The 12,403-nt window shown below is 44.3% G+C and overlaps 1 protein-coding gene across 1 annotated transcript; it reads right to left on the bottom strand.

Moving 5' to 3' along the window:
• Nucleotides 1–296: 296 nt before the first annotated feature.
• Nucleotides 297–1,545, bottom strand: LOC148565948 (uncharacterized). Its single transcript, XM_088487311.1, has 2 exons — nt 1,428–1,545; nt 297–1,333 (listed from the first exon to the last, which is right to left on the bottom strand). Exons 1-2 carry the CDS (start codon nt 1,543–1,545, stop codon nt 297–299), a joined length of 1,155 nt encoding a protein of 384 aa, XP_088343437.1.
• Nucleotides 1,546–12,403: the final 10,858 nt, after the last annotated feature.

Raw genomic sequence — 12,403 nt, 5'->3', positions numbered from 1 at the left:
TTGGATCCACGCATCTACGACCTCCAAGTACAAAGCAGTTCAAAGAGGCTGAGCAACAAGGCTTCAACATTCTCGAAACATATAAAAACTAAGATAGGCGAAAGCAAGCATGACATAAAATAACAAAGCTTCAGGGTCAGACCCAAAAGCTTAGAAGCTACTCGTTGTGTTTTTCAAAATAATGGGTTGCTAAACAAGCAACCAGAAAGAGTGTCAGCAAAATAAACCAACTACGAAATAAAGAATTTTAAAGCCCACAAGCCGGGCCAACTACACAGATATCCAAAATAAATTAGCTAAGGATTAGAAGACTTTTTAACAGCATCAGCCTGAGGAGAAGGAGGGCGAGCCTGGAGAGGAACAGCATCTACAGTACCATCATCCCGGTTTAAGATCTGGCAGTCAGGATCAGAAGCGGGAGGGCCGACCTCGGCAGGAGGAACAGTAGGAGCTGACACCTTGGTAGAAGACACAGGGAGGGGATCAACATCATCATCATCCTCGTCATCAGGGACAATCTTACCATCCCTAACAACATTATCTAGGCTGAAGAGAGTAAGGTCGGCCTCGGGAGCAATAATCCGAACTTGCTCTTTTAGGTTCTCATAGGCAGCAGTTACGCTACAAACAAGATGACCTTGGAGCTCGGAGTAATCAGCTCGGGCGTTCTCCAACTCCGCCTTCAGACGCATTCCCTCCCGATAGGATGTAACATAGCTGTCTTTATGCCTCAGCGCCGTGTCCTCGGCCAGCCTCACAGAAGCCGCCAGAGAAAGTGAACTCGCCTTCTCGTTCTCCAAATCCTTCTCCAACTTGGCTACCCTTACTTCAAGCTCCTCCTTCAGGCCCTTCATCCGATCAAACTCCTGTTTAGCCTCCTCCATAAAGGCTTTGGTGGCGTGGAGAGGAAGATTTTGAGAAGTCCGGTATAGGGCAGCCCCCATATACGCCATTCTAACACTACTTCGAGTTATAAAGTCCAGATGACGAAGGAGCGACACGTCGTCCATAGGAAGGGCACCGTAGGGACCGATTTGTTGATCCACAAATTCAACGGCATTAAAGTTAGGAGCATCAAGGTTGAAAGGCTCAGCTATTTTTTGTTTCTTGTTGGGAGGAGCACCAGAACTAGAGGCAGAAGTCGGTGGAGGGTCAACCAGACGAACCCGAGGAGTAGGGATCACCTTCCTCGGCCCGAGAGAACTCGGCACAGGTGGCTTTACTTGCACTTGGGAAGATCCCTCCCCGGCCGCCTTGGCCGAGATGTTCTGAGCAGCAGTCGCCTTCTTTGCCCTTTTGAAGGCCTTCATGGATTCATTATTTTTTGACATCTCTACAAACACAAAATCAGGCACAATAAAGGGTTACAATCACAAGATGAGGAAGCAAAACTAAGAAACAAGTATAGAAACAAGTCAGGCAAATACCCAAAATAGCCTGGACCAAGGATGGCTCATTCAAAAACCTTTTTGTATCAAGATGGGGTGGTGCTCCCCATAAATCCTCAAGAACAACAACAAAGGCATGCTCAACATCGTCAAGCATATCCCAGGAATAGCGAGACACTCTCACCTCCTTCTGCCACTCTAGAGGGAAAGAAGGCTCATCATTTTCATCAAGAAAAAAGGGGCGGGCCCCCTTGACAGCACGAACTTTAAAGAAGTAATTCTTGAAATCCTTAAAGGACTCATCATACATAGCAAACACTTTATGGCCCTGGGCAGACCTGAAAGAAACCCAGGAAGCTTTCTTTTTCGAAGAACCACCAGGCTTGGCGGAAACAAACAGGTAAAGGAAGAGAGCCTGAGAAGGTGTTACACCTAACTCTTGGCAAAGTAGCTGAAAAATTTTGATAAAACCCCAGGAATTCGGGTGAAGCTGGGACGGGGTAATATTACACGACCACAACAGGTCGATCTCAAAAGCAGTAAAAGGAAAAATAATGTCCAGTTGACTGAAGAAATATTCGTAGGCATAGAAGAAGGGACGCTCCCCCTCGATGGAAGTCGAAAAACAAACCCTCTCATCAGAATCAGCAGCAACAAGCTCATAATCCCTCTCCCAGGCACTGTTACCAAAAATCCTATGGCGCTTCCTCAGCTCTATGCAAAATTCATCATCCACAACAGAAACACACATCAAGACAAGGGAGTCCAGCCAATCGGACATCCCCTCGGGAACTCTGGAAGACATCTCTAAAATGTTATTGCGAGAAGACATGAGGCCAACTAATCCTACAATAAGAAAAGAAGATTGGATTACCAAAAAGCATCTCGGGCAAAGGGCGAAACAACTCGACCAATATGATACAGAAGAACAAACAGAAAAGGAAAACCCCAAGACTCAAACCAAAGTCCTGGGGCATCCTTTGGAGGCAGTAACAAAGCAGGTGTTCCGAGGGTTACCTGAAACTGTAGGTCGATCTCGGACGAGATCTTCTATGCTGGCCGGAGATGGCGTGTCCGGCTGGCTGATGGCGGCCGAAGTTGTTGTGTCCGACTTGTTGGACTTGCTGCACTGCTGATCCTTGGTCACCGGAGGGTGGGGGGTACCTACAAGAGACTCCGATGCTTAAGTTAGCATGGGTATTAAACAGGTTTTATGTAGAATCAGAGTATGAGTTATACCTGGGTGCTCCAGTGTATTTATAATGGTGTAGAGTGACCTTTTTAGATAAGATAAGTTAGTTATCTTATCTTATCTTATCTTATCTTTGGGTGAGGTCAGCTTATCTTCAACGGAACCGCCCTTCTCTCTGTAGGCTTGGGCTGCCTTTGGATTAGGCTGTGTTCCTTCATTTGGGCCATTTACTGGGCTTTCCTGTCGATTTGGCCGAGTTCTTCGTAAAGAAGTCGGTCCGCTTTACCTAAACAGGTCGGTCGCTTTGCTACTGAACATCCCGGTTCGGACAGCTCAACCCAGGGTATGAACAGTGCCCCTGCTTGAGCTCGGTTTTCTTTTTTGAGGCCGAGTTCTCAACTTCGGTCCTTCTCTAGTAGAGCCGAACTCAAGCACTTTGTCGATTCCTTTGTAGAAGCCTTTTTGAATGTAGAACGTTTTTTTTCCTTTAAAAGCACGCGCTTTTATATCGGCGCTTTGGGAACGTGCGAGGGTTTAATGCTTTCATTAATTTTAACATTAATTGCCCCGTTTCCCTTTGGCTCTTTTATTTTGATTTTGAAAACCCAGAAACGGTTTCTCTCCTTCGCCCTTTTTGTAACTTCTTCGCATTTTTTCCTTCATTCTCTCGCTTTGAACTTTTCTTTGTGTTGCGGCGTTGTTTGATTTTTCTGAAGCCTCTGCATGGAGTTCGTAGTTTCGCGTTTCAGCCCAGCGACGTTGCTTTTGCTCGTGTCTTTTCTTTTACTTCGAGGTAGCGATTCCAGATTTCGTCGTCCCTCTTCAACTTCCCTAAAGCCTGCTGCTTTTTCAGGTTGGTACTAACTTTCTTGCTTCTTTCACGGCTTCATTTTTAGTTTTTGGGTGAAGCTTTTGCTTTTGCATGTTTGAAAGTTTGAACCTTTTCGTGATCTTGCATTTGTTTGTTGCTGTAAATGTGTTTTTCTTGGCTTTCTTTTGTGTGCTCTTCTGGCATTTCCGTTGAGGCTTTCTAAGGTTATGTTGTTGCTTCTGATTTTTTACTATCTGATAGAAACTCTGCATCCGTTCCTTGCTTTGCTTGATTGCTTTTTGTCTGATTTCTCAAAAGTTCGTACCTTTGACGATTTCCATTTGGCGTGTTTTGATGTTTTGGGAATGCTTTTTGCTTGGCTGACTGTGATGACTTATGCCTCTGGAAATGCTTGCTTGTTTGAAGTCTTTTTCTTGTTTGAAATATGCTGGGGTGAGAGCTGTAGATTTCTACTAGAAACCTTACTTGATTATTGCCTCCAAAGGATGCCCCAGGACTTTGGTTTGAGTCTTGGGGTTTTCCTTTTCTGTGTGTTCGCCTGTATCGTGTTGAGTTGTTTTCTCCCTTGTCCGAGATGTTTTTAGTAATCCCATCTTCTTTTCTTACTTGTAGGATTAGTTGGCCTCATGTCTTCTCGCAATAACATTGTAGAGATATTTTCCAGAGTTCCAGAGGGGATGTCCGATTGGCTGGACTCCCTTGTCTTGTTGTGTGTTTCTATTGTGGATGCTGAATTTTGCACAGAGCTGAGGAAGCGCCATAGGATTTGTGGTAATAGTTCCCGCGAGGGGGATTATGAGCTTGTTGCCCCTGATTCTGATGAGAGAGTTTGTTTTCCGACTTCCGTCGAGGGGGAGCGTCCCTCCTTCTATGCTTATGAATACTTCTTCAGCCAATTAAATGTTACTTTCCCTTTTACTGCTTTTGAAACTGACTTGTTGTGGTCCTGTAACATTGCTCCGTCCCAGCTTCATCCGAACTCCTGGGGTTTTATCAAAAATTTTCAACTTCTTTGCCAGGGGTTGGGCATAACACCTTCTGAAACTCTTTTCCTTTATCTTTTTGTCTCGTCCAAGCCCGGGGGTTCCTCAAAAAAGAAAGCTTCCTGGGTTTCTTTCAGATCGGCCCAGGGGCATAAAGTTTTTGCCATGTATGATGAGTCGTTTAAAGATTTTAAGAACTACTTCTTCTGAGTCCGTGCTATTGAGGGGGTCCGCCCCTTTTTTCTTGATGAAAATGATGAGCCTGCTTTTCCTCTAGAGTGGCAAAAGAATGTAAAAGTGCCACGTTACACATGGGAAATGCTTAGTGAGGTTGAGCGGGCCTTTGTAGTTATTCTTGAAGATTTGTGGGAGAAGCCTCCCCATCTAAATACGAAGAGATTTTTGAGTGATCCATCTTTGGTTCGGGCTGCTTTGGGTACTGTCTGATTTGTTTTTATACTTGCTTCCGAGCTTTTCTTCTCCCATGTTGTAACTTGTCTTTTTGTGGTTTGATTTTGTGTTTTTCAGAGATGTCGAAGAATAATGATTCTATGAAGGCCTACAAAAAGGCGAAGAAGGCGACTGCTGCTTTAAACATCTCGGCCAAGGTGGCCGGAGAGGGATCTTCTCAGGTTCCAGTTAAACCTCCTATACCAAGTTCTCCCGGGCCGAGGAAAGCAATTCCTACTCCTCGGGTTCGTTTGGTCGATCCTCCACAATCTTCTGCTGCAGCTTCTGGTGCCCCTCCTAGTAAGAAACAAAAAACTATTGAGCCTTTCGACCTTGATGCCGCAAACTTTGATGCGGTTGAGTTTGTGGATCAACAAATCGGCCCTTATGGTGCTCTTTCTATGGACGACGTGTCGCTTCTTCATCATTTTGATTATATAACTCGGAGTGGTATTAAGTTGGCACACATGGGAGCGGCCTTATATCGAACTGCTCAAAGTCTTCCTCTCCATGCCACTAAAGCTTTCATGGAGGAGGCTAAACAGGAGTTTGATCGGATGAAAGGTTTGAAGGAGGAGCTTGAAGTGAGGGTGGCCAAGTTGGAAAAAGATTTGGAGAATGAGAAGGCGAGTTCCACTTCTCTGGCGGCTTCTGTGAGACTGGCCGAGGACACGACTATGAGACATAAGGATAGTTATGTGATATATTATCGGGAGGTGTTGCGTCTGAGAGAGGAGTTGGAGAATGCCCGAGCTAATTATTCCGAACTCCAAGGTCATCTTGTTGGCAGTGTAACTGCTGCCTATGAGAACCTGAAGGAACAAGTTCGGGTTATTGCTCCCGAGGCCGACCTGACCCTCTTTAGCTTAGATAACGTTGTAAGGGATGGCAAGGTTGTCCCTGATGACGAGGATGAGGATGATGTCGAACCTCCCCCTGTATCCTCTGCCAAGGTGTCGACTCCTGCTGTTCCTGCCGAGGTCAGCCTTCCCGCTTCTGATCCTGACTGTCAGATTTTAAATCGGGATGATGGTACTGTGGATGCTGTTCCTCTCCAGACTCGCCCTCCGTCTCCTCAAACTGATGCTGCTGAATAGTCTTCTGGCCCTTAACCCATTTATTTTGGATATTTTCGTAGTTGGCCCGGCTTGTGGGCTCTTTGAATTCTTTTTGTTAAATGTTGATACTTTCTTGTTGCTTGCCTAGCAACCTTTTGTTTTGACAAACAAAAGTAACTTTCTAGCTTTTGAGGTAGATTTTGGTGGCCTCTGAAGCTTTATAACTTTATATCATGCTTTTGCGCTTAATTCAGTATCTTTTTTGTTTTCTGAGGATGTTGGAATCCTGCAGCTCGACCCTTTTGGATTGCTTTGTACTTTGTAGCTTGAATCCTTTTGTGGTTGTGGTTATGTGGGTCTAACTTGTTCTTCGGTTTTCTCGTTCTTGCTTGTGTTTCTGACGATCTATAACCGATTTCTTCAAGTATGGTCCTCCAAGTTATTTTGGTGGTCCTTTGTCCGGTCTCTCTCAGGGGTTACTTTGGTAACTTGCTTTGTAGTAGGCCGACTTCTTTATGTCATCCTTTTCTAAGCTATTTTGTAATCCTCTTTCTTGGATCTTTGTCAGATCTCTTTCAGGGATTACTTTTATAACTTTTTTAGTAGTAAGAGTCCGACTTCGTTATATCGGTCTCCTTTAAGTTATTTTTGTAGTCCTCTTTTTTGGACCTTTGTCAGGTCTCTTTCAGGGATTACTTTTATAACTTTTTTAGTAGTAAGAGTCCGACTTCGTTATATCGGTCTCCTTTAAGTTATTTTTGTAGTCCTCTTTTTTGGACCTTTGTCAGGTCTCTTTCAGGGATTACTTTTATAACTTTTTTAGTAGTAAGAGTCTGACTTCGTTATATCGGTCTCCTTTAAGTTATTTCTGTAATCCTCTTTCTTGGATCTTTGTCAGATCTCTTTTAAGGATTACTATAACTTTTTTAGTAGTAAGAGTCTGACTTCATTATATCGGTCTCCCTTAAGTTATTTCTGTAATCCTCTTTCTTGGATCTTTGTCAGATCTCTTTCAGGGATTACTTTTATAACTTTTTTAGTAGTAGGAGTCTGACTTCGTTATATCGGTCTCCTTTAAGTTATTTTTGTAGTCCTCTTTTTTGGACCTTTGTCAGGTCTCTTTCAGGGACTACTTGTATAACTTTTTCATTTTGGGCTGACTTTGTTATGTCAGGCCCTTCTAAGTTAAAGTAATCCTCTTTAATAGGGTTGGCCAGACCTCTTTCCAGGGTTTACTTATAACTTGGGTTGACTTGGTCCGACTTCTTAACGTCGGCCAGTCTTTAAGTTATTATTTTAGCAATCCGTAAGACCTCGTCAGGTTCTTTTTTAGATCACTTTCGATAACTTCTTACATTATTCTGTGTTCATCCTTGCCGATTTGTAGAAAGTGGTTGTCATCTCTAGATCGTCCTTTGGGTGAATCGCGTTTTTACCTTTATCGGACGGTTGTCTTTATCGTGATTGTGCAGTGAAATTGTTTTTCACTTTCTGCCGATCGGTTGCTTTATAATTGGACGATGAATGCTTCAGATTAATGCGTCTTGAAATCTTGTAGAATATCTAAAATATGTTTTATTCAAAGGAAAAGTGCAAATATATACATATGGGATCATCCCTTTAAGGCGGATAGTGTCTAAGTCTCAACTTGGTGCCTCATTAAAAAACCTTTTCAGGAAAAAGAGTGCATCCAATAATGAGATCTTTATCTTTTCTAACTGTAATACCTTCTTAGGTTGCAGGCGTGCCATGATCTGGGAAGCTCTCATACATCGAGTTCAGACAGTCTGTAGTAGCCCTTCCCAAGTACTTCTACAACTCGGTAGGGTCCTTTCTAGTTTGTTGCCAATTTTCCTTCTCCTGGTCAAGTTGTTCCGATATCATTTCGGATTAGGATGAGATCGTTTTCCGCGAAACTTCTCGGCACTACCCTTTGATTATATCTGGAAGCCATTCGACGTTTTAGCGCTTCTTCCCTGATCCGAGCTCTTTCTTGGATTTCGGGTAGCAGGTCGAGCTCTTCCTTCTGGAGTTAGGAATTTGCTCCCTCATTATAATGAACTACTCTGGGCGACCCTTCCTCAATCTCTATCGGAATCATTGCCTCTATTCCATATGCTAATCGGAAGGGGGATTCCTTTGTGGTGGAAATTAGTGTCATTCGATATGCCCATAGGACCTGTGGAAGCTCTTCTGCCCATGCTCCCTTTGCATCTTGTAATCTCCGTTTTAACCCGGCCAATATAACTTTGTTAGTAGCTTCGGCCTGTCCATTGGCTTGTGGATGTTCAACGGAGGTGTACTGGTGCTTTATATTCAAGTCGGCTACTAGTTTTCTGAAGCCTGCATCTGTGAATTGAGTGCCATTGTCTGTGGTTATTGAATGTGGAACCCCGAACCTTGTGACAATGTTTCTATATAAGAATTTCCGGCTTCTTTGAGTGGTGGCGTTGGCTAGGGGCTCTGCCTCGATCCACTTTGTAAAGTAGTCTACCCCGACTATGAGAAATTTAACTTGTCCTGATCCCTGGGGGAAGGGGCCGAGAAGATCGAGTCCCCATTTTGCAAACGGCCAAGGCGAAGTCACGCTGATGAGCTCTTTTGGCGGGGCGATGTGGAAGTTGGCATGTTTCTGACATGGTGGATATGTCTTTACAAATTCTGTAGCTTCTTTCTGTAGAGTTGGCCAATAAAACCCCGCCCGGAGTACTTTTTCGGCGAGAGCCCGTGCTCCAAGATGATTGCCACAAATGCCGCCGTGTACTTCTTCTAGTACTTCCCTTGTGTTGGAGGTCGGCACACATTTTAGTAATGGTATTGAGATCCCTCTTTTGTAGAGGATGTTGTTTATGATGGTGTAGTACTGTGCCTCCCTTTTTAACCTCTTTGCCTCCTTTTCTTCTGTGGGGAGTATTCCCGCTTTGAGGTAGTTAATTATGGGGGTCATCCATCCTTGGTCCTGATTTATTATGGCCAGGACTTTTCACTCTTCCGAGATTGATGGGTTCTGTAGTATTTCCTGGATGAGGCTTCTATTGTTGCCCCCTGGTTTGGTGCTGGCTAGTTTCGAGAGTGCGTCAGCTCGGGCATTCTGTTCGCGGGTATGTGGTAGATCTTATATTCCCCGAGTTGTCCGAGCTGTTCCTTGGTTTTATCCAAATATTTTTTCATGGTAGGGTCCTTGGCTTGATAACTCCCTGTTATCAGTGAGGTGACTACTTGTGAATCGCTGTAGATGTTGAGTTTTTGAACTCCAACCTCTTTAGCCAGCTTCAAACTAGCTAATAAAGTTTCATACTCGGCCTGGTTGTTTGAGGCCGGGAACCCGAACTTGAGCGAGAGCTCGACTTGGGTTCCTTGATTGCTTTCTATTATCACGCCTGTGTCACTTCCCATTTTATTTGAAGAACCATCCACATAGAGATTCCATTCTGTGGGGGTTTCCAGGGCATCTGTGAATTCTGCAATGAAGTCGGCCAGATGCTGCAATTTGATGGCCGTCCGAGGTTCGTATTGGAGGTCAAACTCTGATAACTCTATTGCCCATTGTAAAATTCTGTCTGCTAAATCTGTTTTCTGCAGTATTCCTTTTATGGGTTGGTTGGTTCGAACCTTAATGGTGTGAGCCTGGAAATACGGGCGAAGTCGTCGAGATGTAAAATGAGAGCATAGGCAAACTTTTCTATCTTCTAGTAGTTCAGCTCGGATCCCTGTAGCGCTTTGCTAATGAAGTATATAGGTTGTTGCCCACTTTCGTCTTCTCTGACTAGTGCTGAGGCTATTGCCCGGCTTCCCACTGCGAGATATAATATGAGCGGTTCTCCTTCTCGTGGTTGAGATAAGATAGGCGGCCGTCCTAAGAACTCCTTGAAGTCTTGGAAGGCCTGTTCACATTCTGTCGTCCATTCAAACTGCTTTCCCTTTCTTAACGTAGCATAGAAGGGGAGAGATCTTATTACTGACCCTGCTAAGAATCTGGATAGGGCGGCCAATCTCCCATTGAGTTGCTGCACTTCTTTGACACGGGTGGGCCTCTTCATGTTGAGTATGGCTTGGCATTTATTCGGGTTTGCTTCAATTCCTCTTTGTGTGAGCATGAAACCTAGGAATTTGCCTGCTTCTACTACAAAGGTGCATTTTGCCGGATTGAGTCGCATGTCATACTTCCTTATAGTGTCGAACACTTGAGTTAGGTCGGACAGTAATGTGTCTTCGTTTTGTGTCTTTATTACCATGTCGTCCACATAGACTTTCATGATTTTTTCGATGTGGTCTGAGAAAACTTTGTTCATTAGCCTTTGATAAGTAGCACCCGCGTTTTTGAGACCGAAAGGCATCACGATGTAGCAGTAATTTTCTTTCGGTGTTAAAAACGAGGTCTTTTCTTGATCTGGTGGATACATGGGGATTTGGTCGTATCCCGAATATGCGTCCATAAACGAGAGGTATCTATATCCGGAGGAAGCATCTACCAGAGCGTCGATACTTGGGAGTGGGTAAGGATCTTTTGGGTAGGCTTTGTTGAGATCGGTGTAATTAGTACACATTCGCCACTTCCCATTTGATTTTTTCACCAAGACGACGTTGGCTAACCATAGTGGATACTTGACTTCTCTTATGAATCCTGCCTCCAGTAGTGCCTGTACCTGCTCTTCCACAGCTTGGGATCGCTCAACTCCCAGTTTTCTTCGTCTCTGTTGCACCGGCCGAGATCCTGGATAGACCGCCAACTTGTGGATCATTAGCTTAGGGTCTATGCCCGGCATGTCTGCGGCTTTCCATGCGAAGAGGTCAACATTATCTCGTAAGAATTGTATCAGTAATTCTTTTGAGTCTCCTCTTAGGATCGTGCCGATATTAGTTGTTTTATCCGAGGTGTCTCCGATCTGAATCTTCTCTGTCTCACCTTCTGGCTGCGGACGGAGTTCTTCTCGTCACTGAACTCCGCCAAGTTCAATTGTATGAAACTCTTCTCCTCTGCCTCTGAGGTTTAGACTTTCGTTATAACAGCGGCGTGCCATCTTTTGATCTGTCTTTATCGTGGCTATCCCTTCTGTAGTTAGGAATTTCATGCATAGATGTGGAGTCGAGACTATCGTGCCGAGTTGATTAAGTGTTGTCCGACCAATTAGAGCATTGTAGGCTGAACTTACGTCGACCACAATGTAGTCTATTTTGAGGGTCCTGGATTGGTTCCCTTTTCCGAAGGTTGTGTGTAGCGATACGTATCCCAGTGGTTGTACCGGGGTGTCTCCTAGTCCGAACAGACTATTCGGGTATGCTCTAAGCTCCTTTTCATCTAAGCCGAGTTTGTCGAAGGCTGTTTTGAATAAGATGTCGGCAGAACTCCCTTGGTCTACTAATGTACGGTGTAGATTGGTGTTTGCCAATATGATAGTGATGACCATGGGATCATCGTGTCCCGAAATGATGCCGGATGCGTCCTCTTTAGTGAATGTTATCGCCGGGATATCGAGTGCTTCCTCTTTTCCCTCGACATGATATACTTCTTTGAGATATCTTTTTCGGGATGATTTAGAGATCCCACCTCCTGCGAATCCGCCGTGTATCATGTGGACGTGTCTTTCTGGTGTCCGAGGTGATCGTTCAGTGATATCCGAAATTGTTACTCAGAGGTTGTAAAATTTGTTGTTCGTTCTCTCCCTGGCAATGGCTCCAAAAATGTGTGCACAGTACCATGGTCCAAACATAACTTCACAACTTCAGACAACTAACCAGCAAGTGTACTGAGTCGTCCAAGTAATAAAACCTTACGTGAGTAAGGGTCGATCCCACGGATATTGTCGATATGAAGCAAGCTATGGTCACCTTGTAAATCTCAGTCAGGCGGATATCAAATGGTTATGGAATTTTTGAATAAATAAACAGAAAATAAAGATAGAAATACTTATGTAATTCATTGGTTAGAATTTCAGATAAGCGTATAGAGATGCTTTCGTTCCTCTGAACCTCTGCTTTCCTGCTATCTTCATCCAATCAGTCTTACTCCTTTCCATGGCTAACTTTATGTAAGGGCATCACCGTTGTCAATGGCTACATCTCATCCTCTCTGTGAAAATGGTCCGATGCGCTGTCACTGCATGGCTAATCATCTGGAGGCATCACCACTGTCAATGGCTACATCCCATCCTCTCTGTGCGCTGTCACTGCATGGCTAATCATCTGGAGGTTCTCGATCATACTGGAATAGGATTTACTATCCTTTTGCGTCTGTCACTACGCCCAGCACTCGCGAGTTTGAAGCTCGTCACAGTCATTCAATCCCTGAATCCTACTCGGAATACCACAGACAAGGTTTAGACTTTCCAGATTCTCATGAATGCCGCCATCAATCTAGCTTGTACCACGAAGATTCTGATTAAGAGATCCAAGAGATACTCATTCAATCTAAGGTAGAACGGAAGTGGTTGTCAGGCACGCGTTCATAGGGAATGATGATGATTGTCACGTTCATCACATTCATGTTGAAGTGCGAATGA

Source organism: Arachis ipaensis, chromosome B5 (genome assembly GCF_059453495.1).
Source record: "Arachis ipaensis isolate K30076 ecotype BB chromosome B5, ASM5945349v1, whole genome shotgun sequence".
Classification (NCBI taxonomy): Eukaryota; Viridiplantae; Streptophyta; class Magnoliopsida; order Fabales; family Fabaceae; genus Arachis; species Arachis ipaensis.
The sequence above is the reverse complement of the archived record's forward strand: the minus strand, read 5'-3'. Positions and strand labels throughout refer to the sequence as shown.